Genomic DNA, 27,058 nt, shown 5'->3' on the forward strand with positions numbered 1-27,058 from the left:
ATTAAAGAGAAGTATAGTAAGAGAAACTTATGTCTACTCATTTCCAAGACAAAGCACAAGTTACCGGCGAATCTGGATGTAGCCTCGGTGCTTGAAGATCGCTAAGCAGAAACCTAACCGCCTGAGGCATCCGGTGGGAGGAGCCTAAAAGACAGGTATTGGCAGGTCCCACTAGGACTAGGTGATAGTTACGTCAAAAGATAGTCACCGTGACTCGGCAGAAAATGTGCCCTTTTTATCCTTCGATTTTGAAGCATGAAGTCTTTCCAGCCTGGCCTAAAATTATTCTTAAACTTGTGATTGGCGTTATCTTAAGGTGCAGAGAGAGACTGAAGGTTTCAGGCCGATGGCCTAAAGGAGTCACAGTGGTCAGCCTTTTATAACTTTGGTTAAGTGGCCGGAAAAGGGTTCAAAACCTTTTCATCTCAAAGAGAGAGAGAGAGAGAATCCTAGTCATCATGAGTCGGCAAAAGTTTAGGTAATGCAAGAACCTCCTCAATAATTAGATAAATATTAGTCTTTAGGTTTCTGGCTATAAAATCTCTTGGTCTTTTAGTACACAGGCAACGGTCATGTAATTGACACTAGCGTCATTTCTACGCTGTTGTAACCGGAGTGCATTGACTTCTGTGCATTGATGCGTTGATTGAGCAGCCAGACGTCTTCATGCAGTCACTTGTTGCCTTCGTTTTGTGGTTTAGGAAAGAACTGGCCTTTATTAATTTACATTACAGAAAAGTTTCGTGTTTAAAAAATAGTAATTGTTCCTCTGATGTGTGCTTGTAGGGTTATGTAGTCATCACCTCATTTCCATTTTGTACAATCTCCCCCTCACATCTCTCTCTCTCTCTCTCTCTCTCTCTCTCTCTCTCTCTCTCTCTCTCTCTCTCTCTCTCTCTCTCTCTCTCTCTCTCTCTCTCTCTCTCTAGGACCCGGTGTTTTAACTCGAGGCGGAGGAGGAGGAACTAATTAAGCATTCCTTAAAGTCCAGTAATTCTATGTGGGCGCCTACGCTTTGGATCACTACTAAGGGAAAGAGACTTGAGATTGAAAGAGAGAAAGAGCAACGGATATAAAAGTTCATTGGTTCGTGAAATGTATGACGTCAAAACGGAGTGAAACCGTCCTCTCTCTCTCTCTCTCTCTCTCTCTCTCTGACTTCGTTATTTTGTATTGCCAATGTAGATCTGTGAGTTGAAGCATTTCTCTCTCTCTCTCTCTCTCTCTCTCTCTCTCTCTCTCTCTCTCTCTCTCTCTCTCTCTCTCTCTCTCTCTCTGCGGAACATTACAGCTTGAAGTGACAGATTGTGAAACTGACTTAGTTGTTTTGTATATTTGCTTATGTAGACCTGAGTATTGAAACCTCTTACTCCATACAATTACCAATAGGCTAGTCAGGACTTTCAGTAACGGTTTATCCCAAGGTCTATAGTGATTTTTCCTTCTTACAGATATCACTTTCGATGAACTCTCAGGAAAGAAGGACTCCTTCAAAATCATTGACGTGAGGAACCCAGGGGAGCTGGAGAGCGAAGGACACATACCGGGAGCCTACAACATTCCAAGTAAGTTTCCCGCTATCCCCCCCACCCCCCAGTTTCTTTTCGGTTCTCATTATTTTATAGTCATTGTGTTTATTGTTGAGAAACAGTCTAGCTTTGATTAGTTCATATCCTTAGTTTGGAATTTAAATTGTGGCAAAAGATTATGAGTGATTTAAATAGGTTTTATATTACTCTTCAAGTGCTTGTTTATTATTATTATTTTTTATCTTCAATATGGTAATTAGTGGGCCTCTCCGGCATCAGCTCCGGGCCATATGGCCCTAATTTTATACCTGCATTCTCTTTGAGAAGGAATGAATTTAGTTCGCTTTCCAACCTTTTTGTGTTTGTGTAGGAGACTAAAAACTCAACATTTCTATTTTTGTTCAGTTCCAGTCTAGACTGATTTTAGTATCGTAGGGTGACTCGCGTCCCCATTTTCAGTGACCTGTCCCCGGCTACTGCTGTCCCCGGAAAAAAAAATGTAAGAATCTGGCATACATTTAACTGTCGTCGTGAAGAATTATTGTATATTTAGCTTGCCTTTTAATCTAGTACAGTTTTTGATTGCTCCTTAAGAAGATTTGCTGCCAGTTAAGACTTCTGAAGTGTGCAAATGTTAGCTTACTAATACTTTTTTAACCAATGTTTAGGGTTTAGGAACGCGTTTAGCCCTACAACAATGCAACTATCGACCACCAGTTTTAGACAGGCTAAATTTTTAAAATTTCTGGGACCTGTAAACTTTCAGAGAATTTTTTCTCCTCTGTATAAGAAAGGAACCATCGTTGAACCGAGTTGATTTCCTCCTGTTTAAATGAATCTATAGCAACTTGAGCTGCAAGTAGCAACTAGCTGTAAAATCCGCTTAGGCTGATGGTAGCAGTCTGTTATATACAGGTTAAGAGGAATTGCCGTTGGAAGTATATCTGTATATAAGATATTGTAGCTCTTCTTGCAGTAAGGATAGACTCATACTAGCAGTCCATATACAGGTTAAGAGGAATTGCAGTTGGAAATGTATCTGTGCATGAGATATTGCAGCTCTTCTTGCAGTAAAAGGATATACTTATACCAGCAGTCCATAATCAGGTTAAGAGGAATTGCAGTTGGAAATATATCTGTATAGAAGATATTGTAGCTTTTCTTGCAGTAAGGATATACTTAAAAGCTTGCAGGAAAGTACTTAGCAGTCCATAATACAGTTATCTTGCCCAGGCTTGACCAAAATCATGAGGGAAAAAAAAATGAATAAGACAGAAAGGGAAGCTTCACTTTCCTTGTGTGATGAACCGAAAGAATAGTGTGTATTTTTTCCAGCTTCCTAACAGGAAACTGCTTGGTATTTTAAGTCGACTTTTCCTTTTGCGTTTCCAGTGCCCGAGCTCGAAGAAGCTCTGAAGCTCGACAATGAGGGCTTCTCAGCTAAATATGGCTTCGACAAACCGGGAGCAGGGGATACAGTTATCACGCACTGCCAAAAAGGCGGAAGAGCTCGGAAGGCTGGAGACTTAATGGCTGGCAGCGGACTGACTGTGAGGTAAGGGAGTGTTAGTGAATTCAGAGCTTTAGACCTATAGTTCTTCACATAACAAAAACTATAGTAGATTCACATCAACTGTGATGCCTAGACCAGTCCATTACAACGCTCCTGATTGGCTATTGATAAGCCAATCACAGGGCTGGTCCGGCTGGAAACTCAGTCTCTCTCGAGAGAGATCACATGGGTAGGATCTATGTTCCACCTCTCATAAGGGATAAGTCTTTCAAAAGTATCTCTCAGGAGAGGTGGAACATACATCCTGCCTATGTAAACTCTCGAGAGAGACTGAGTGTTTCCAGCCCTCCGATTGGCTTATCAACAGCCGATCAGGAGCGTCGTAAGGGACAGGCATAAACATCAAATGCACTATTAATGTGAATCTACTATAGCACATTACGTTTCTTGGTGTACCATCCTATCAAATGCCTCCTCTAGGATTATAGATACAAGTAGGAGCCCCGTTTACCACCCCCCGCCCCTAGCCACTCTTCCTGTAACTGTATAAACCTTCCATGTTATTTTACCAAATGTCTTTCTTAGACCTATAAATGCTGAGCGTCTTATAACCGTAAAGTACAATTTATATGTATATATATACATATATATATATATATATATATATATTATATATATATATATATACACACACACATATATATATATATATATAATATATATATATATATATACACGTATACACATGTATATAAGTCAAATACCACCAACAAGGATAAAATTAGACTACGTATTAAATGCTGCCGTGTATCACGTATACACCTCGACACAAATGCACGAAGTGGCCAAGTATCTAGTTTTATTATTCTCTTTGCTTTTTTTTTCAGACTAGACACGTTCAGTTCTGTGACTAGTTAGTTTATATATATATATATATATATATATATATATATATATATATATAGATATATATATATGTATATATATATATATGGTATATATATATTACATACGTGTTATAAAGCTCATCTTTCCACCAATGCCCACAAGAACTCTTCCTTCAGTCTAACAGGGTATTGTGAAAGATTTTATCATTTAAATGTATTTAAAAATCATAATTACGTATGAATATAATGATTTAATCTGCTGAAAGGTGTGTACTGCTAGAATTCGAGCTTGCATAAGATAGAATATCCATATAATTGAGGGAAATGTAGAGTAAAGGGCATAGCAATAATTAAAACAGAATTAAGATAGGTAACACTGGGCAAATAGCTAAGTCGATACTTGATTTGGTTAAATAGTGGCAAGTAAGAGAGAGAATTCAGAGCTTTAGACCTATAGTTCTTCGTATAACAAAAACTATAGTAGATTCACATCAACTGTGCATTTGATGCCTAGACCAGTCCATTACAACGCTCCTAATTAGCTATTGATAAGCCAATCACAGGGCTGGTCCGGCTGGAAACTCAGTCTCTCTCGAGAGATCACATGGGTAGGATCTATGTTCCACCTCTCCTGAGGGATACGTCTTTCAAAAATATCTCTCAGGAGAGGTGGAACATACATCCTGCCCATGTAAACTCTCTCGAGAGACTGAGTTTCCAGCCCTGAGACTGGCTTTTCAACAGCCAATCAGGAGCGTCGAAAGGGACTGGCGTAGACATCAAATGCACGTTTGATGTGAATCTACTGTAGTAGTTGCGCCTCAGTCGCGTGATCGGTATGGTCTTGGCCTGCCACCTCGGTGGCAGCGAGTTCGATTCTCGGGCATTCCATTGAGGTGTTAGAGATGTGTATTTCTGGTGATTGAAGTTCACTCTCGACGTGGTTCGGAAGTCACGTATAAAGCCGTTGGTCCTTTTGCTGATAACCACTGGTTCCAAGCATCGTAAAAACAGCAAACAGACAAAAACTAGATCTAATTTATTTTTTTGCAACATAAATCCATAAAAGAAAATACTGGTATTATAGAATTTAATACAAAATAAACTTACATACCTAAGACTAAATATGATACGTTACTGTAGGAAATGCACTTAAATGTTGATAATAATGCCTTTAATGTTTTATTATACAATAATGTGTGTGCGTATACATGTATAACTCAATTCTATTTTCATTGTTGTTAGTGATTCCTGTCTTTCATGTAGAATCAAAATCAGTGACCAGTTTAGCCAATTATTTTTATGTGCAATGCAATATTTTCTATATAAATATTTGCTTATAATCGTTATCACTTTGTTTACTGTCTCTCAATGTCTTTTGAGTTTTGTTCCATATAAATGTCTGCTGATCTTCAATAACAATAATTTTTTTTTTTCACTTTTCTTTCATTAGAGTCTACGTTGGTTCCTTCGATGACTGGAAAGCAAAAGGTGGTGAGATCGCCAAGGGAAAACCTTGAGAATTACAACAGCTATGCATGCATCCTTTATCTGTGTCTTTTGTGATCTTGTATTTTTGTCTGTGAAACGTGATTTTTCTATAATAAACTACTCTCCTTGGAGAGTAGTTTATCACCAGTATAAACAAGGTCTCTGTAACGAAGCACATTGTTAACTGACATTTAAAGTTTTCTTTAGTAAAAGATAAATGGAATTTCAACAGATCTGTGTTCCTCAAACCTATATATAGATTTCAATCTCGAATGTCTGATCGTTCCACTATGATGTTTCTTTGTTCCATTCATGAGAACAACACATTTTTTTTTTCTACTGGTTACTCAATCATCTCAAAAGTATCAAATAACTTCATATATATATACATATATATAATATATATATATATATATATATATATATATATATATATACATATATTCATAAGAAGCTCTCGCAGGAAAAGGTTAAAGGAAAGATCCTAGGTCCTGAGCTTTCGTCTTTATTTCAAGACCTGATCACAGTCACAGAAAGGAGAAAAAAAAAATACAATACTGTGACATTACATTCGTCTGGTAAAAATTAAAAAAGTACATACATAGAAAGAGTAAAAACCAACCACCCAATTGCTAGCATTCAAAAATCAGGTAATACATCTAACAGCTCTCTCTCTCTCTCTCTCTCTCTCTCTCTCTCTCTCTCTCTCTCTCTCTTGTCTTACGAGGGAAACTGCTCTTTTAATTGTTGGTTCCATAAATATTTCATTTTTCATAACATCAATTTTATAAAATCCAGAACTGAGGTTCATATTAATTTTATCAATCAAACATGATTCTATTATTAGTGTTTCTAAGTTAAGTATATCTTAGTTTTACCAAACCACTGAGCTGATTACCAGCTCTCCTAGGGCTGGCCCGAAGGATCAAATGTTATTTTCACCGGGCTAGGAACCTATTGGTTACCTAGCAACGGATCCCACAACGTTTATTGTGGGATCCGAACCACATTATATCGAGAAATTAATTTCTATCACCAGGAATAAATTAGTCTTTCTAAAATATCGCTGCTAGATTTATACAGTTTATTACATGGTCTCTGTCTTTAACATGAATAAAAATGCCACTAGATTGGTTGGCAGTTCGTACTATATAAGAATACAACAAAACTTCCTAGGTACACTTTATCACAAGCGCCTCGGTGGCGTGGTCGGTATGGTGTTGGCATGAAACCTCGATTCTTGGGCATCCCATTGAGGAATGAGAGATGTGTATTTCTAATGATAAGAAGTTCACTCTCGACGTGGTTCGGAAGTCGCGTAAAGCCGCTGATCCCGTTACTGAAGAACCATTGGTTCGTGCAACGTAAAAAACACCATACAAACAAACAAACATATAGAGAATTACAATTTCTTCGTCCGAATATTCTGGGTCATATATTTTCAGGGCTCTAAGGAATCTAATACTAAATGCATACGATTTAACAGATGAATAATGTTTGCCGAAGTTATGTGCATAACCATCAACATGGGTAAGTTTAAGGTAAACTTTGAGGAGTGAGAGATGTGTATTTCTGGTGATAGAAGTTCACTCTCGACGGGGTTCGGAAGCCACGTAAAGCCGTTGGTCCCGTTGCTGAATAACCACAGGTTCCATGCAACGTAAAAACACCATACAAACAAACAATACAACAAGAATGAAATAGAATTATTTATTTTCTTTTAATTTGAAAGTAATAGAGGGCCCAAGATATTCACCTTTTATATGCCTCGGGACCACTGTGGTATTGGAATTTTTCTTTTTTTATTATTTTTACTCTTTCATTTTGCTCTCCTAAAGGAGTCGACGTGAGATCCCGTTTTCTATCATCTGTTTGGCACATTTTCACCGTATACTGCGGAAAATATAGCCATCATATATATAACTGCTCGATTTTATGTAGCACGAACACGCTATTGCTTCCATAATTTTGCCTCCTTTACAAGGGATAACATAAAAAATGTGTATTAATATTATTATTGTTGATAAAACTGAAGACTTCTACCGCGTCCGGGTTCCAGCCAGTCGTCTGTCGGAATATTTACTGCCTTTTACTGTGCTTTTGATTATCAGTATGACGTTTGTTTATGTTTAAGATTTTACCGTCTCTTGTTTGCGTTTTTACGCTCGGTATAATTCACACCCTTTACAGGACTGACAAAACGAAGTCTGTACGCTTTATGTCTTCCACAGATTTGTTACATGTGCATTAGAATTTTAAAACATAATTAACAAACACGAACACTGGTGCTAGTGTGTAGTACTAATACCTTTTGTTTAAAGGAGAGTTGCATGTGTCCTAAAATATACTTCGTTACACATTGTAAGTTATTATCTACCTTCGAATTGTTTCCATCCCAATCCACGTTACAGATGTATTTATTCCTTATAATTATTACTTGACTTGTGGTATCTGGACATATATATATATATATAATATATATATATATATATATATATATATATATATATATATATATACACACACATTTCGCACGGAGATCTTCCAATGCAGAATAGGAACGATAAATATTAATCTCGACTATTTCAAGCGCATCTGTGGCGTGGTTGGTATGGTCTTGACCTGCCACCTTGGTGGCCGTGAGTTCGATTCTCGGCCATTCCACTGAGGGGTAAGAGATGTATATTTCTGGTGATAGAGGTTCACTCTCGACATGGTTCGGAAGTCACGTAAAGCCGTTGGTCCCGTTGCTGAATAATTACCACTGGTTCCATGCAACGTAAAAACGCCATACAAACAAACAATCGACTAGTTTCGTCTCTGCAACCAAGACATAACGTGTCTGTGATTTCAAGCATACACATGTGTGTATAATATATTATATATATAATATACGTATAGTCAAGATGTGTGTATGTGTGTGCAAGGTTGCATGCACAACTAAAAGTACTAACACCAGAACATTTTAGCTCAGCGTTCTGGTTAAAACCTAGTTAAAACTACCTTTCCAATCAATCGATCGATTTTTGCCTGTTGTGAGATGAAGTTGAAAACAATAACAAGACACGAGAGAGAGAGAGAGAGAGAGAGAGAGAGAGAGAGAGCTTATTGCATCAGAATGCTTTTGGCGTTTGGCAAGATTTTATTCGGTAATATAGCCATTTTTAAGCCGACTGTAAGCTTGACACACGTGTGGTAGAATTGGGTGGGGATGTTGGAGCCAGAGGTGAGTGGGTTCGGGGTGGGGGGATTGTCGGTGTTGGAGGGAGGAGGATAAGATGACGGAGGAGGAGGGAAGGCCCTCGCACCGGAATGGCGACGTCACCGAGCACGTGAACAAGACAGTTGCACGAACGAACGTCCTCCAGCGAACCTCTCAGCTGAGAGCCAACCGGGAGAGAACTTGGCCAACGACAACCAGTAATAGGCAACTTTAGTGACTAGATAAAAGTGCAGTTGGACGCACGTCGTGGTGGATTGTGTTGTGTGTGTGAGAGAGGAATAAACCATGAGTGCGAAACACAAAGGTAAGGTGGAATACCGACTGCGTTATTTTTCATGAGGAGGAAGCTCTCGGCGGTGATTTTGATTCTAGAGTGTCGCACGAATTTATTCTTATGGTTGTGAGATAAAACGCAGGTGAGGGATTGTTGCGTACTGGGAGAGTACCTAGTCTTTATTACAAGACACTCTCGCGGTGGATTTCGTTTTCGTATTTTATGATAAGCATTTTCTTGTATAAAATATGAGAAAGCATCGAAAATATTAATGTCTTATTATTTATTTATTTTTATATGAGCCTAAACTGATTTCTTTTCGTGCTCCCCAGGTAGAAATGGTCAAATTTAGTTTCATGTATATATATAATATATATATATATATATATATATATATATATATATATATATATATATGTGTGTGTGTGTGTGTGTGTGTGTGTGTGTGTGTGTGTGTGTGTGTAAATCGAGGGGTCCATTGTGTGCGAATTATTAGAATATATATTTGTGAAGAAATGCCAAAACTTACGTACAGCTTTGTGCGCGAATTATTAGAATATATATTTGTAAAGAAATAACAAAACTTACGTACAACTTCCGTCCATCTTCTGTGTATTTGGTCACTAGAGACAAGGGGATAATATTAAAGAACAAAGTTACAGGAGATGGGGTAATAAAGAAGAAAGTTACAGGAGATGATAAAAAAGAAAGAAAAAAAAAAGATAATTCTGTTGGCCTTCGTTTCCTGAAGCCGATAACGCCGTTTAAGGAGAGAATTCACTCCCAAAATTTTGAGCAGAAACAATGATCGTTAACTATTTATTAGTTTTTCTTTTTAATCTTTTGATTCTCTCCTTATGACATTATTCTTTGTTAACGGTTGATTTTAGTGACCAATTCCACTAAAGACAGAAGTGACCGATATAGCATTTAAATTTTTATAATTCTAAACGGATATGTATTTCAACTTCGTACACAAGTATATCACTTTGGTTAATATATATATATATATATATATATATATATATATATATATATATATATATAATTGTAATAGCCACAATGCCCTCTAAACTTTGACGTTGGAGCTTAATGCTTTATAGTGACAAGCATATCCAAATAAAAGAGCAAAGAATTTGAGAAGTTAAGAGGGCATTGTGACTATTACAAATTCATTTGCATCTGGTAAAATCGATCAGTAGATTCTACATACATACATACATACTTATATATATATAAATATATATATATATATATATGTGTGTATGTGTGTGTGTGTGTGTGTGTATAACTGAATCACGAAAGTTTGCAACGTAATATATGCATAAATAAAGGTATAAGCCACGAAGGAAAGTGAAACACTTTATTTATGCATTTATCACATTCCAAACTTTCATGATTCAGTTATACATACACACACATACATACCGACATACACAAATCGTGCCATATGAGCTTCCCTGTTTAAGGAATGAAAGTCTCTCTCTCTCTCTCTCTCTCTCTCTCTCTCTCTCTCTCTCTCTCTCTCTCTCTCAGTATAAAGATGGCACTTCAGATACCAAATGCCCTTGAGATCTAGTAGATGGCTGGCATGAGAGTGATTGTTCATGGCAGATGCACAGGCATGCCCTCATAGAACCCAGGCACTTACATTACAAGGATTTACTAGGATTAGGATGTCTCAAAGGCTTGTTAGTCCATCCAAGGAGACATCGTATGCTCACTTTTCTGTAGGAGCAGGTATTACTGTGCATTCACAGTGCCCTAATGATTTTGTCTAGCTTTCCTTTAAACTCTTCCACACTGTTGCTGTTTACAACTTGTGGTGGCAGTTTATTCCACGTGTCACATATCTTGTATTTAAAAAAGGTCCCACAATGGGGTGTGTTGTATTCCTTCAGTTCTAATTTCCACCCATTATTTCTTGTCTGGTTTTCGTTTAATGTAAATAGGTTACTGTCCACTTTTGTTATGCCTTTCAGTATTTTAATTGTTTCTATTAGCTGTCTTCGCAATCTTCGTGTTTCTAAGCCATACATGTTCAGGCTTTCTAGTCGTCTTCCGTAACCTATCTGATTTCTCTGTGACAGTGCGTGCATGACCTTAGAGAAAACTTGCTCACAGATGAGGAATCTCAGCTGCCAAGGTCGGCATTGTGTCTCTGTAGACCTCGAGAGGTTCAGTTTTCTACCCAAGCCTTGTAAACATCTGCAGAGGTCAAAGTATGTTGTTGTTGAATGAATTTACAGAAATTAATGCAGTGCCAAGTGTTCATAATTATTTTACCAACAGTATACCTAAGGAATATATATATATATATATATATATATATATATATATATATATATATATATATATATTATATATTCCTGTGGTATTCTCTTATATCATGAAGTCATGTGCATCTACTTTGATTTTTTAAGTATGCATATACACATACATATACAGTATGATATATAGATTACATATAATATATATATATATATATATATATATATATATATATATATATATATATATATATTGAGGCTTTGTTAGATTAAACTGGTTTCATGCTTTCACGGGCTCTTGCTCCAAATAAGAGCAGGTCGTAATCCTGTGCAAGAGAAGTAGTGAAGTTATTTAACTGTACGTCAGTTTACGTAAATTTGCAAATTTACAAGTTTCAGTGGTTTTCGTTGATGATATCAATTAATAGGAAGACCATCAGTATAATTAAAAGCAAAAATTAAATGCTTTAAGTTGTGTTGCTGATTATTACTGTAATAAATAGATATGTTAACCACACACACACAACGGGTAATTAGCGCCTCAGTGGCGTGGTCGGTATGGTGTTGGCGTGCTATCTCGGTGGCTGCGAGTTCGATTCTCGGGCATTCAATTGAGGGGTTAGAGATGTGAATTTATGGTGATGGAAGTTTACTCTCGACGTGGTTCGGAAGTCACGTAAAGCCTTTGGTCCCGTTGCTGAATAACCACTGGTTCCATGCAACGTAAAAACACCATACAAACAAACTACGGGAAATTAAAACGTGGTATTACTTAGAGATACTTCCGTCTGTGGGGCAGTGCCGTCAGTTCACCTCATGCGATGCGATGCGATGTAGGCATAACATAAGGTTCTTTCCAGTGTCCATCGGGCCCCTAGCTGCAACCCTTTTCATTCCTTTTGCTGTAACTCCGTTTATATTCTTTTTTTTATCTGACTTTCCACCCTCTTCTAAAGAATTTATTCGTAGTGCAACTGCTTTGAAGGTTTCCTCCTGTTACACCTTTCAAACTTATATTCCATTCATAGAGGTCCCTTACAATTTACGTTTGGCAACATTGTCACTGATTTAAAGAATTACAGATTAACGTTAACTCTTCGGGCTGCTCACTCAAGATTCCTCATGTCTGTTGCGAGTTTTCGTTATACTTTAAAAAGTGTCACAGTCTCTTGAATTTTACAGCATCAGCAATAACTACTTGGAAGATTGTTCGACGATTGTCCTGTAAAGTGAACCTAAGACTTCGTCCACTTTTAAAGGGAATGAAAGACTTCCTTTTCTTCAAAGTGATGCGTACTCGACTATACTTGGTTTTTTTCCATCTGTCCACCCGCCTGTGGTGTTTGCATATGGTAACACTGCGTCCCGGGCTTTAGATAGTTACATTCAGCTTACATTCAACAATAATAATATCCTATTTCGAATATTAATGGTGTAATTCGCATACAGTAAATTATTAAAACACTTTTCAGTTGCAAATATACACCTAGATATCCTTTTATTTACCTAAAACTTACACATAGCGTAACTATCTAAAGCCCGAGACGCAGTGTTACCATACGCAAACACCACAGGCGGGTGCACAGATAAAAAAAAAAAAAAAAAAAAAAAAAGAGTATAGGAATCTGAATCATAGCCCGAGTTCGCGCCCCCCGTGGTGCCAGTGTGGAATCAGAGGAATTTATTTCTGGTGATGAGAAATTCATTTCTCGATATAATGTGGTTCGGACCCCACGATAAGCTGTAGGTCCCGTTGCTAAGTAACCAGTTGGTTCCTAGCCATGTAAAAAAAAGAAAAATCTAATCCTTCGGGCCAGCCAAAGGAGAGCTGTTAATTAGCTCGGTGGTCTGGTTAAACTAAGATATATTTAACTTCGATTTGTCGCCATCAGATTAATATAATCTGTTAATAATAATAATGAAAATTACTAAAGATCATTTTCTTGCTATGGTATCGATTTCGATGTTATTTTTAGGCCACCCTGTCGCACTTTCTTGCAATGTTTCAGGAAAAAAAAAAAAAATTTAATATCCAAAATTGACAATTGAAGTTAACCCAAAACACCGAGCTTTAAATTTCTGTAGAAATGCACTTTACAAAAATGATGTAATTAGTTAAAATTTTCTTTGCATCTTGCACAACTATGATAAAATGCGTACAACCAATCATATATACCTCAACTATTGAGCCGTAACGTGCATTACACTAATTTTCGACGGTATGGAAGCAATGGCATTGTAACATTGCATTGATGATAATCGTGAACTTAGAGTTAAAATCATCCAAGTGCAATGTTATCATTATCAATTAGTATTAGTAGTAGTAGTAGTGGTGGTGGTTTTGACTTTCGTTCATTTTATTGGACAAAATTTGAACCCTGTTCGCAAGTGCGTTCATTCAACAGACTCCTAAAGTTCTTTTAAGTAAACAGGATGAATCAGCAGCCCAATGTATATACTGAGAAAGGAAAAAAAAATTTCGGTTGCGTATTAACTTTCCGCTCCATTGTTTTCAATTTCTTGTTGTTGTTTACGTAGGGAAGTTTGCGAATTTTTGGCAAGGTGGGAAAGAGAGAGAGAGAGAGAGAGAGAGCAGAGAGAGAGAGAGACGAGAGAGAGAGAGAGAGAGAGAGAGGAGAGAGAGAGAGGCGGGTGGGGGTGTGGTTAACTTCTTGAAAAAAAAAACTATTGTCAAAGAGAGTAAGTGTGATAGCTGTAGTTGCGGAGATGTTTATGTAAAATGTTTGTGTATGTGTGAGAGAGAGAGAGAGATCAGTCGCAGTTTCTGTCATCCTATCTGAATACAGTAGGCGAAGCATATGATAATCAAATAATTAAAACGACTTTGTATGGGTGATATGTACACACTTATATGCTCTATGACTGAATGTGTATGTATTTGTAATTAGACCAAGTTTATGGCACCGATCTTGACGATATTGTCTTGTTACTATTCCGTCATTATTTGAGCAAAGTAACAGAGAAAGAGAGAGAGAGAGAGAGCTTTGTGTTCAGCTACGTTCGATAAGTGGGTCACAACATTTGTCGGCCACTATTTACAGTAGAGTAGACCAATGAAAAAAAAAAAAGTAAATAAACACGCTACGAGTGCCAATGTAAACTTGTTTTTCTTAGTGGATGTTTTCTTCTTACATAGCAGCAAAGTATTCGATAGAAAGAGAGAGAGAGACAGAGACAGAGAGAGAGAGAGAGAGAGAGATTAGAAGTTGACATTTTTTTGCAGTTGCGAAAATACACCAAAAGTCTGTAGTTAGTCTAATTTGCAAGCTGATGAAAATTGTATAATAATAATAATTCGCTCGAAATACCATCGTCCGCTTACAACGCAAATCTTTGATGTACTTCAGTTAAAGCTTTGCAAGTTCTCCATCTTTTGCTAATTTAATAGCCATAATTGATATTATATATATAAAAAACAATAAAGAAATGTTTAGAACATCGAGTGGTAAAAGAAAAAATAATTGTCGTGACACCAGTTGCCGATAGCGGAATCAAACGGCATTAAAATTTTGTCAGATCAGCTAAAAAGAAGAAAACTAATATCGAACAATAGTAAATAAACTAAGAATCGATTGGATAGAATAGGAAAGGGGGCTAAGGTAAGTTGCCAAGTACTATTTTCTCCCGTTTGTACTGCAATATTGCACATACCACTTTTGCGCCAAGATACAAGTGCATTCTGTGCAAAGAGAGAGAGAGCAGTAATTATACAGAGGGTGTATATGCTTGTGTGCAATTGAAAAAAAAAATGTACGTACGTTTATGTTTGCATCGTATTTGTGCAGACGCTAATTATTGGGCACTCTGTGTTTATACTACACATATTTAAGGAAGCATTTTGTTGCATATACAAACCCGGTTCTCAGCTGGTCTTTCGGAATAAGGATGCTTGGCTCCCATGAACAAACCACGAACCTTACGAATGTGCTCTGTCACCGAGCTTGTGTAGGAAGACAAAATACGTTTTTAAAGTCTGCCATAGGCCGATAGGCCAATCTTCCTTTCTGCTTCGGCATGAGACTATGCTTGACAGTGAATTATTATTATTATTATTATTATTATTATTCAATGAGCCTAAAAGAATTGTACTCATTGGGTGAGCTTTAACGAATAAATGCCTTTTGTGATTACTGCAGTCGTCTATATTCGGAACAATTCCATCATTTTTATAAGTAACTTTATTCATTCTTCTTCGACTTCTTCCAATTTTTCTCTCAGCGTCAAAACAGTTGTTTTTTTTTTTCACAAGCGTCTGACACAACTTTCACTCTGGATGTCGGCCAGCATTTGCTACATTACAACGGCACTTGCTTTATGAAGTTGTTAGTCAATCAGCATAGTCGTTGCGACGCCAGATAACGTAAGCGAAAACGAGTAAAAAACTTATTCAGGAATAAATCATAATCCTGCCATGAGAGTCCGTCTTAGAAACGTTTTGTCAAACTTGTCGGTCTAATGCTAACGGGAATCGGGAAGATGACATCACGTCTGGCAAAAAAACTAGACATTTAAAGTGTTGATGAGTTGGCACTTAGGCAAGATTTATTCTAAAAAAATGAATAAGTAAACCGTAATAAACGAACGATTGATTTGTTAGTTGATTTAGTATGCAGTACAAAATCGCGAGTTAATAGTTATTGATATGTGCGTCTAAAAATGTTCTTTGTCCCACTAAAATAAGAGAATTTAGTAGGATATCGTGTAAATTATGCTAAATGTCTGCCATCTCTTAGTCTAGGGACGTCAACACACTGTGTAGACAATAGTTGTTTAGACTCGCATACCGGGAGTAGGTATTTATACCAAAGACTGAAACGAAATTCCGCACGTGTGGTACCACTCTGTTTCAAAAGCAAAAAATTACAAGCGCATCAAAACTTTTTTAAACACTTTATGAATATATTTGCAATCAAAATATGTAGTGTATTGTAGGTGCTAACCCCCAGAGCTGTGAAAATTTCTAATCTACTCACTACCTTATACTACATATGTCCTCTTCGGTGCATTACATTTGCGAGCATTGCCCCTACAATTGCGCTCTAAAACCATTGCTATTGAGAACAACTTTCCATTGTTATTGCGCGCATGCATTTTTCAGGGTATTCCAGTAATCCCTGTTGCCAAACCCATTCCGAAGAGGTTAGCTCTATTTTTTCCACAGCTCTTAACCTTTAGATGTCAATGAATTTCAATGGTTATTAAGGTAATTTCATTCTATTCATTTGTTTTTCTCTTGCAAGGTTTTTTCATGTTAATGCATAATGATAGTTGTTGGTTCAACTAATTTTATGTCCGTTTCATTCAATTTAGCTTTTTCTTTATTACCTTACCAAGTTTTTTTTTATGTCAGTAAAAAAAAACATATCAAGAAATATCTGAGAAGTCGATGTTTAGGTTACGGGTAAATACAGATTACATATAAAACATTTATTCACAAGAATGTTTATTACATAAAAAATGAGATACATTTATTTATAAAAAAAAATCTAAAGCAAACGTAACAGATGTCTGTTCGTGCTGAATATTTAACACTAATGACCTTCAAATATTGATATCGATCGTGTTCTCCTTCCTGCCTGCATCTTGTTGAATTGATCCATCAAATAATTATTAGTCTTTTCTCTCTCGCTTCTTCTTAGGACTGCAGGTGTGCCAAGCACTCGCAATTTAATATACGTTGTTGTTTGGATTTTTAAGATGTTATCTGAAAACACAGAGCTGATCATCTGGAATTTTTGTCATAGGTTCTTCAGCAAAGCAGTAACCAACTTCCGCAGAATCAAAGAAACGCTAAAACAGAAAACTGAGCTAGGCGCAAGCCTACTTCCGATTCCTTGTCTTTATATTCAGAACTGAGGCCTATTTTCCGAATTTTTCTCCACCAACTTTGGCCTAGATGGAATCTACAAAATTGTATTATTACATCTGGTAATACAAACCTGAAAGCATTCTGCATAGCTACTTCAAAATCAATGTGAACGAGACTAGGCTTAAATTCAAGATTTCCATATGAAATTTCCGATGATTAAAGAATTCTGTCGATCCTGTAGTATGTTTCCATCGTGAATCACGGATATCTTTCTCGGTGATATCTTTCTCGGTTTCAGATAGTGTGAATTCCATCCTGTTTGATTTCAGAATAAAAATAAAAAGAGCTATTGAAACTAACGTAGCTTACTTCATGTGCATACATCTTATAACCCGTGAACTGTCATGGTGTTCGAATGTGCTCGTTATATTATCATAACCATATGCAGTAGGGCAGTTTGACAAGAAATAACTGAAAGAAAAGAAGGGGAAAAGAGGCGCGCAAATGTAATGCGCCCGTACACTTAAGTGCTAATGTAAATTGCTCTCTCTCTCGCGCACACACACACACACACACACAGAGGCACATTTTTTGCGCTGTCTGTCCACTCTTGAGAACATTTCAATCTTAATGTATAAAGAAACATTAAGAGTACGAACTTGATCCGTTCTTTCACAAGTTTTCAGAACCATCTCTCTCTCTCTCTCTCTCTCTCTCTCTCTCTCTCTCTCTCTCAAAAAATGGGGATGCCAAAATTACTGCGCAATCCCATGGCTGTCACACGCTGTAAACTTATCTGCGGACTTAACCATGGCCTGTCCTGTGGTCTCAGCACCCCAAACCCTAGGGATAGGTACTACTATATACCCTGACTAGCCATTTTTGGCATCTGACTATATCCCGCGCTTGTGAGGGTGATGCCAAAACAAACATTCTTGAGGTATTTCTGCTGAATTTATGTGTAGTCATTATAATGACGTTTCACTTCGTGGTTGAAACTATTCAGTTTGACACCGGTGTGACTACATCAAGGACAATTCGTAAGTGACACAGACTAGTACTATGAAGATAGTTCTCTTTGATATTCTGATAAAGCATCCAAACTGTAGTTTATTTCTTGCCCTTTCTTGTCACTTAAAAGCATTTATTACTGTAATAAAAACCAATTCACAACGAAAGGAAACGTCTCTCCAAGGTGGATATATGTCTTACGGATTCTGTAACATAGGAACGCGCCCCATCTCTCATTGACCACTACGCAATTCGCACCGGAGGAGCACCTTGCTATTCTTCTTTTCCCTCCCCTTCTTCTTCTTCTTCTTCCTCTTCATATCACGTTCAGATACACGTGCAAGTGTGTCCGTATCTGATTACTCTACATTTCCCTCCACATGGTCTCGCTTTTCTCTGCCCTGTTCGGTATACAAGTCACACTCTACAAGGCCAAGTGGATCCTGACAAAAGGCTGTACGTCTACAGCATAGCTTATGGGTCATTACATAGGGATTGTAAGATGAATATAATCAAATCAACACCAACGATTATTATTATTATTGTTGTTATATAGAACCGCCATGATATTATAAAAAATAATTAAGGGATAAATGTAACAGCAATATACAGATGACAATTAGCAACGTATGTTGTTCTTCGATTACTCATGATAGCTTTGAGTCTTATGTTGATAAAAAAAAATACGTCGATAATTTTTACATGGAATGTTTGCCAAGACCTTTTAACGAGCTTCGGCCGCCTTTGCGAAGTGATTTGTTTTATAGGACTAATATCTATCTCTGATGTACTAATGAAGCAGCTTGTAGCGATGCACCCAAAGAGAGTTTTCACCAGCTAATGAGAGAGAGAGAGAGAGAGACAGAAAGACAGAGATAGAGATAAAGAGAGAGAGAGAGTTGGGAGGGGTGGGGGGAAGAGCGAGAATGATTTACAATATTTTGCTACGTAGCTGTTTTACTATGCCATGTATATGAGCTGACAATTAGTAGGTCCATCTATGTATAAATTCGTTTTCTTATTTATGTGAATATCTTTTATCATTATTGTTATTATTATTATATTATGTTTCATAGCACATTCCTCTACAATCAGTAGTTTCTGTTTTTATCACGTACATAGATATTTGCGAGTTTTTTTTTTATTTAATACTATTTTCATCTGTACATTTCCTTCTTAATAGTACTGCATATAGGAATGCTAGTCTGTTCTAGTTTCCTCAAAAATTAGTACACTGGCTTAGTCGCTGAAGTTCTCATTCTCAATAAAAATGATGATAATAATAATAATAATAATAATAATAATAATATTTTTAAATAAAAGAATTCATCAAAAGTGATAACAGGGAGAGTATCAGGACATTTAGTACACAACCAACAGGACTCTTGATAACCAAAGCCACGCCGAGAGCACTCGGACGAGTGCCCTGGCCGCCTTCACCGCCATCCAATCAGAATTCGCTCTTTTGAAAAGTCGTTGGGAACATTAAAGGCGTCGAGACAGCCTGAGCTATTAGACTTACATATTTTAATACTCTTTTCATTTTTTTTTATTATAATTCAGTTGGCAGTTGTTATATGCATATTAAAGAAATAAAGAACAGTTTTAGCTCTGAAATTCTTATGTACTGTACTGTGGCAATTAACGAAATTATTATTATTATTATTATTATTATTATTATTATTATTATTATTATTATTATTATTATTATAAATGATTGGTTTATTCAGACCACTGAGCCTAATAAAGGCTCTTCTCGGGTTCGTTAATAAAAGATCGTAATATATATATATATATATATATATATATATATATATATATATATATATATATATATATATATATATATATATATATATATATATATATATATATATATATATATATATATATGTGCGTGTGTGTGTGTGTGTACATATATATATCAGCAGCACATCAGCTTAAGCAGAGGCTTTGGAGGCCAGGCCTTTCTGATAAGTGACAAATTGAGTTAAATAACATACGCCCTATATTGTAGTCTCCACTTAAATATTTTCACCCCCTACAGTTCCTAACCCAAACTGATCTCTTGTTTACAGTTAACATTCAATTTGAGAGATTTATATATAAAAAAAAAATTCAGCACATCAAGAGTGGGAGCAGAAGACAACATGATCATAATACGGTAGCTTTTAAGTACATTAGTCCCTTATTTAGTATAATATGTGTGTGTATGTGTGCACACGCAGGTGATACATATAAACATGTGAATGTCTTTTCCTGTAATCCATCAATATTCTATGAAGATAAAATGGCCCATAAAAACACTATTTACACGTTGCAGCCATATATTTACCAGTGAAATATATGGTTCAAACGTGCAAATAGTGTCTTATGGTCCTATTTTATCATCATATAAACATGTATGTATATGGCAATTGTCTAATATGCTCCCTACCATGGAATCATTTTTATTCTTTAACTCTTTTTTGCAGAAATCACGTACGACGAACTTTCCAAAAGCCTCCCGAACGTAACGGTCATTGACGTTCGAAATCGCAATGAAATGGAACAGTGTGGACAGATTCCAGGGTCTCACTGCATACCAGGTATTATTATTATTATTATTATTATTATTATTATTATTATTATTATTATTATTATTATTATTATTATTATTGGAGAAACAAATCCACAGTTATGTAAATGTACATATATTTAAGTTTGAAACAGAAAAGATAGCTTTCGGGAATCTTTTCTGTTTTAAACTTAAATATATGTACATTTACATAACTGTGGATTTGTTTCTCCATTTGAAGACTCGTGCTACTATGAGGAATTTTTAATTATTATTATTATTATTATTATTATTATTATTATTATTATTATTATTATTTCTGTACTTTTATTATTATTCGAAAAGAACACAAGTCATGCTTTCTGGAGAAAAAGTCAGTGGAATGAACTACTCAATTTGTGCAGAGATTTGAAAAATAGAGGACTAATATCTACGAAATGAGGAATTACTGTAAAGAATAACAAACTAGCGACTTATTGCACTTTGAAATGATAAAAAAAAAAACTCAGGCAAACAGATGAGAAAAGATGTATTTTACTGATGTAAGCCATGTAAGCCTATTAGCAACATCAAACTTCAATGGTAAATAATAATTCACTACGTACGTTGGAGTAGCTGTAGTAATAGTAGTAATAGTATTAGAGGTAGGTAGGTGCCTTTGAAGCGGCTCTCTCGATCGTTCTAATTTGACTTTGGTTGTCCTCGCTCATATTTATATGCATGGTCTACAGAATAAAGCATATGAGCGGATTCTTTGTAGCCTTTACAAAATGCTGTCAACGAGCTGACTGGCCACGCCAGTGTGAACCAAAACTGCCTCAATATGGCCCTGATAATATTCATCTTCACGCACAGTTTCATGTTTTGTTTGAAGTTATTGTCTTCGTACGTGCTTTCTTGTCTCTTAATACATACACACATTTCATATAAAAGAATTTGTGAACTACAGCTTCATGCAAGGGAAAGATGTTCTCTCTCTCTCTCTCTCTCTCTCTCTCTCTCTCTCTCTCTCACACACACACACACACACACACACACACACACACAGTTAATGATTATATATATGCTATGCTTTTCCATTTTTATGAGTCATACTTTCTATGCAAACGTTTTGTTAAATATATTGCTAATATTAACCCAGACTGGCTAACTAATGTAATATTTAAGTAGACCTATCTTTCTATAGCCAGACCACTCCACTAATATGTTTTCTACAACAGAACTGGCTCGCTCAAGAGTATCCATCAATGGATACTCTAGCTGACGACGATTACTTAAGAGGCCTTTGCATACCTTAAAACGAGTTGCATCTAAAAGTTCTTCAAGGGTTGCTAAGGATATTCCTGATCAGTTTAAACGTCATTTCAGGATACCAGAGAGTGAAGCTTCATGGTAATATGATCAGTTTTGAAATGAATTCTGAATATATCTTAATCTGGGACAGATCGATTCAGATATGTGAATAAAACGTATTGTCGTACTGTGTTTGTACTGGTGGTTCAATGCTGTTTAGTGCATCCAATCTGGACCAGTCATGAAGTGAAGAGCGTCAAAGAATCCTCGTTTTTTTTTTTTTTTTTTTTTTTTTTTTTTTCATCACATCATCTTCCCCAATTCCACTTTTCCATTTCATTTCTCTTCAGAGTGCCCCTGAAAACTCAGATTGTGTTACTTTATTGTGATTTCAAATTCAGAATCTTTTAATAAATGTACTACCATGTCTGTTATAACACCATGTCTTTCTCTTCGTGACGGTGGTATTCATTTAATGACACAGGCCACAGATCGAGGAACCTTTCATATTGCTATTTCAAAGGCACTGTTCGAGCACTATCCCCCTTGTATTTGTCACTAGATGACATCTCGATGAGAGCGTGCTAAGTAGACTCGAAGAGAGCTCAGAGCTGCGTGTAGTACACTGAAACACTAGACTGAAAAAACCGTAGCAAGAGTGGAGAATAGTTCTAGAAAGCTTTACTTGGAGCAAAGCTAGGTATAAAAAGTCTTCCTATCGCTATCTCTCTCAGGTAGATCTCCTTTAGGCTGTAATCAGAAAATATTCTCACTTTCGTACTGAGATTCCCATCCATAGATTTAAACGTATTTCACTAATGACGTTACCGGCTGCTCTACGAGCAAGAGTCCGTGCTGCCATAAGGCCAGCTAAATATAAAACAACAACAACACTAATGACGTGTGTAATTGTATCTTACTATGCACTGCAATTCTCTTAGATGACCATATTTTGCTGTGTATTGTCTGGTTTGCTTGCATTAGTCTCAGTAAATTGTGATCAGGCTAGCTTTCCTGTGTTATACCTTTTACTCCAGCATGTTCCATTCTCACAACTGATTTAGCAACATTATAGATTATCCGCCTAATCAATCTGTTAACTTCATATTCTCTTACTCTACATAATCCATGTGTATTGCAAAAAAGAAGACTCCGGTACTGACCCGGAAACTGATAACCTAGATGCTTCCTTAATGCATTGTTTTGGTCAAAGAACATTTTTTGTAGGCCATAACCTCTGTGGATCATCAGGAATATTCTTACGCAAACACTATCGAAAGCTTTTGCAATTTATGAAAGCTATATTGAGAGGTCAAAGGAATTCAACAACTTACTCTACTCTAACTATATGTTTCAGCACAAAAGTTTGGTCATTGTAACCTCTACTTCGCCTGAATCCGGTTTCGTACTCTCAGTTTTCGATCAAGAGCCTTTTGAATTCTGTTCAGGACAAATCGGCAGAATAAATTTTCTACAAGTCCTCAGATCTCCGTTTTATACAATATCATAATTTTCAGAGTTCTATGCCTCTCTAGATACCTTGTTTAATGCATAGCCATTATATTTGGGCCTACCTTCAAAATTTCTGCCAGATTTCCATCAATGACCTTAAAAAACAAAATTACTGTGATGGGAATGGTGAATGTTGAAAGTAATTGATCATAACGATTTATTCTTTGTAATGCAGAATCTATGTATGTATACTTATTAGCGTTAGCAGTAATTATGGCAGAAGTTAAACCCAGTGGTTTCATTCTTTGCCATGTTACGCGTCTCGGTTTTTTTAATTTCCTGCAATATCATGTATAGGATTTGCCAGGGTGTCGGCTGTTTTAGCTTAAAAATATCTTGGCAAAACCTGCAACTTATTTTGGCCATTCATGACCAGTTACTTACTTTTGCAACAGGATAGGTAAAGCTTAGTTTTATACCAGTTTTGAGCACTTTTCTTCACAGTTCACAAACTCCTGTCATTCTGATTTAAAGAATACAAAGAACTTAGGAGGCAAACCTCGATAAAAACATGGAACCTTAAGTGCATCGGTTAATTAAAAAAAAAAAAAAGCTAATTTTACCATTCACACTGACCTTATTTATTTGTCTCCTTTCACATGAATGTAGAATGTGTGAATTAAGACCAAATTAATTCATTCTTTTGCATTTTTTTTATTCTGTTTCAGTGACAGAGATCAAATTAGCTTGCAGCCTAGACCCAGACTCATTCAGAGCTAGATTTGGCTTTCCAAAACCCAATTTCGAAGATGACGTCGTCGTCTGCTGCAGAACTGGCGTCAGGTCTAAGACTGCCTGCGATTTATTGGAGGCTAAAGGATACAAAAGACACAGGTGAGATATATTTAGCTTCCAAGAGATGCAAAAGTCATTGGTAAGAGCGTTTGTAGCCTCCTTTAGGGACAAAATGATATAGGCGAACTCCGTTAGGTTTCCAAAGGATGCAAACAATGTAGGTAAGCCCATTCCAGCCTCCAAAGGATGTCGGTAAGCCCACCTCCAACCTCGTGAGGCTGCCAGGAATGTAGGTAAACCCATGTCCTGACTCCAAAGGCCATCAGGGATGTAGGTAAGTCAGGCTGCCAGGAATGTAGGTAAGCCCGTTTCCTGCCTCCAAAGGACACCAGTGATGTAGGTAAACCCATGCCCAGTCCGCAAAGGATGTAGGTAAGCCCATGTCCAAGCTCCAAAGAATGCAAAGGATGTAAGCCCATTACCAGCCTCCAAAGGATGTAGGTATGCTCATGTCCATCTTCCAGAGGATACAAAGGGCTTAGATAAGACCGTGCTCAGCTTCCATAGGATAGGAAAGACTTAGGTTCACCCTCCAGAGGACACAAAAGACATTGCTAAGACTACTCCTAGCTTCTAAGAGATACAAAAGACATGAGTACGACAGTGATCTCTTGAAAGGTTTTTGCATCAAGCCAAGTTTGTGTTTATGCTCGAAATTCGAATTGATAACATAGTTTCAAGAATTTTATTTGATTTACGAAAATTAAGTGTGACAACCATGCACTTCAAGAAATCTCCCTTGTGAAATAAGTACTAGTTTTAACATTAGAATGATTAATGGACAAGTTTGTTCAAACCTGAAATGCGCATTCTGAGCTGTCAAACAATTCCAACACTCCACAGCTTGCTACATCAGCTTTAGGGACGAACTGTAAATTACGGTTTCTTTTGCTTTTTTTTTTTTACCTCATCATCACAAGCCAAATCAGTTTATCAAGAATTATGTAACGTTATCACTTTTGGGGAAAGTCTCAAAGAGATAGGCAGCTGATAAACGACAACATTTTTGTTATGAGAGAAATTAGCCTATCGGTACTGAAATCAGTGCACCATTTTTGTAAAGTAATAATCAGTAACCACGTTGCTTTTAGAACGCTAAATATTAGATTAATCAATACAATGTGTATAGCCCTTCAAAAGATTAGCAAAATGAAGACATTCTGTTTAGGCCTATAACAACTTGCAAATATTTCCAGAACGAAGGTTAACAGTTTCCGAAGAATTGTTTTGTGAATGTTTCATGGTTCAAGTAAATACAGATGAAAAGTAAACGCTACAGTAGCAAAATGGTTCGTTCATATAGGAATAGTCCTTTGCCAAACTAGCTTTGTCTTTTAGACGGAATTTTTATGTACCCAATAACTTCCAATTGAATCCTCAGAACTGTTACATTTATTGAACTTTTTTTATGTTATAAAAATGTCCACTCCCAAAAATTACGTTACATAATCTCGTCCATGTACAAGAAGTGCCCACTGCAGCAGCCCAATCTCGTTAGTCCTAGATGTCAGTTCCTGCATAGACCTAGTCTCATAACACTTTGATTTCAAACTGATCTTCTTTTACAGGTTATACAGTGGCTCGTTCTCCGAGTGGGAGGAGAAGGGTGGAAACGTCGTCAAGCCCGGTCAGCCTTACTACTTCGACAGCGATGACGAAGAGGAGAACCAGCGGGACCAGAGGAACCAAAGGAAAAACTCCAATATGATGATCCCAGGGGACCAGCAGTTCTCGGACTCAGATAACGAAGAAGACAATTGCCAGAATTCTTCTTAAGAGCAGAGATGTGTCGACTGTTTTGCAGTGTACTTCATGCATTTACCTCGCCCTCTTGTTGTTGGCTTTTCGGGTATCGTCGTGGCCCACTGTGGTCCCCAATATCCATCTCAGTTTCCGGCAGTGGTTGCGGAAGCTGTGTGCCAACTGAGTCTGGCATTCGTTGATTTAAAAAAAAAAACACACTTCTAAAATTTTTTATCAAAATCATTTATATATAAATATTTGTATGTGCCCTCATATACATATCTATATTTTCGAAAAAAAAATGCTTTCCGCTCATGTAAGTGAAGCCTGTGCGTCTATTTCGTGTACATGTTTGAAGAATCGTGTTGTATCCACTTAGTGACTTCATCTACACAGGGTTTTAAGATTTGTAACCGACATTATTTTCCCCCATTACCTCATGAATCATCGTGTAGAGATAACATTGTTGACATAATATATTTTGATGACATTTTTCTGGGTCCTTTAAATAGCCCTCGTTACCTTCAAGATGGCGCACTCATGGTCAATCAGGGTTCGGGATTATCAGGTTGTCGCTGGTGGGTTGTGACGTTATCAAGGAACGCCTTCATAATCAGATAAGATTTAACTTATAAAAATAGATTCACTTGATATAACGCCAAACTATTTGCTGTGCGTCAAATGTCAGTGATTATCACGTTATGGTCATTTAAATACTATGTAAAAAAACAGTGGTGTTCATTGTAGCTACAAAATTCGAGCAGAATGTTATATTCCAAAAATCGGAGCAGAATGTTGTAGCTCCAAAATCGGAGCAGAATGTTGATTGCTGTAGCTCCAAAATGAAGCAGATTGTTGTCGTTCCAAAACTGGAGCAGAATGTTGTAGCTCCAAAAATCGGAGCAGAATGTTGAAGCTCCAAAATCGGAGCAGAATGTTGTAGTTCCAAAAATCAGAGCAGAATGTTATAGTTCCAAAGATCGGAGCAGAATGTTACAGCTCCAAAATCGGAGCAGAATGTTGTAGCTCCTAAATCGGAGCAGATTGTTGTCGTTCCAAAATCAGAGCAGAATGTTGTAGCTCCAAAATTGGAGCAGAGTCGCTCCGTGGGGTAGCCAATCCAGAGATCT

General features: G+C 36.8%; 2 protein-coding genes and 1 long non-coding RNA gene across 4 annotated transcripts in view; 2 read left to right on the forward strand and 1 right to left on the reverse strand.

Moving 5' to 3' along the window:
* LOC135217760 (rhodanese domain-containing protein CG4456-like) overlaps window positions 1-5,649 on the forward strand; it is a 6,809-nt gene extending 1,160 nt beyond the window's left edge. The window contains exons 2-4 of the mRNA XM_064253775.1: window positions 1,452-1,565; window positions 2,922-3,084; window positions 5,383-5,649. Of these exons, the coding sequence (XP_064109845.1) occupies window positions 1,452-1,565; window positions 2,922-3,084; window positions 5,383-5,449 (344 nt within the window). The 3' untranslated portion in view covers window positions 5,450-5,649. The remainder of the gene's footprint in view (window positions 1-1,451; window positions 1,566-2,921; window positions 3,085-5,382) is intronic.
* Window positions 1-21,373, reverse strand: part of LOC135217356 (uncharacterized) — a 40,726-nt gene extending 19,353 nt beyond the window's left edge. The window contains exon 1 of the long non-coding RNA XR_010315112.1: window positions 21,191-21,373. This is a non-coding gene — a long non-coding RNA (uncharacterized LOC135217356). The remainder of the gene's footprint in view (window positions 1-21,190) is intronic.
* LOC135217355 (rhodanese domain-containing protein CG4456-like) lies at window positions 8,732-26,422 on the forward strand. Of its 2 annotated transcripts, none has more exons than XM_064253194.1 (4): window positions 8,732-8,947; window positions 20,503-20,616; window positions 24,059-24,224; window positions 25,754-26,422. In XM_064253194.1, the coding sequence occupies exons 1-4, from the start codon at window positions 8,929-8,931 to the stop codon at window positions 25,959-25,961; spliced, it is 507 nt and encodes a 168-aa protein (XP_064109264.1). In that variant the 5' UTR covers window positions 8,732-8,928; the 3' UTR covers window positions 25,962-26,422. The 2 variants fall into 2 exon arrangements, with proteins under 2 accessions (XP_064109264.1, XP_064109266.1); XM_064253196.1 differs by lacking the exon at window positions 8,732-8,947 and adding an exon at window positions 9,035-9,059.
* The last annotated feature ends 636 nt before the right edge of the window (window positions 26,423-27,058 follow it).

Source organism: Macrobrachium nipponense, chromosome 7, assembly GCF_015104395.2.
Source record: "Macrobrachium nipponense isolate FS-2020 chromosome 7, ASM1510439v2, whole genome shotgun sequence".
In the NCBI taxonomy this organism is placed as follows: domain Eukaryota; kingdom Metazoa; phylum Arthropoda; class Malacostraca; order Decapoda; family Palaemonidae; genus Macrobrachium; species Macrobrachium nipponense.

Excerpts from the sequence above, each read along its gene's own strand:
- LOC135217355 (XM_064253194.1), top strand. Across the intron at positions 20,617-24,058 it reads AGGGTCTCACTGCATACCAG|TGACAGAGATCAAATTAGCT; the intron begins GTATTATTATTA and ends ATTCTGTTTCAG. Across the intron at positions 24,225-25,753 it reads AAAGGATACAAAAGACACAG|GTTATACAGTGGCTCGTTCT; the intron begins GTGAGATATATT and ends CTTCTTTTACAG.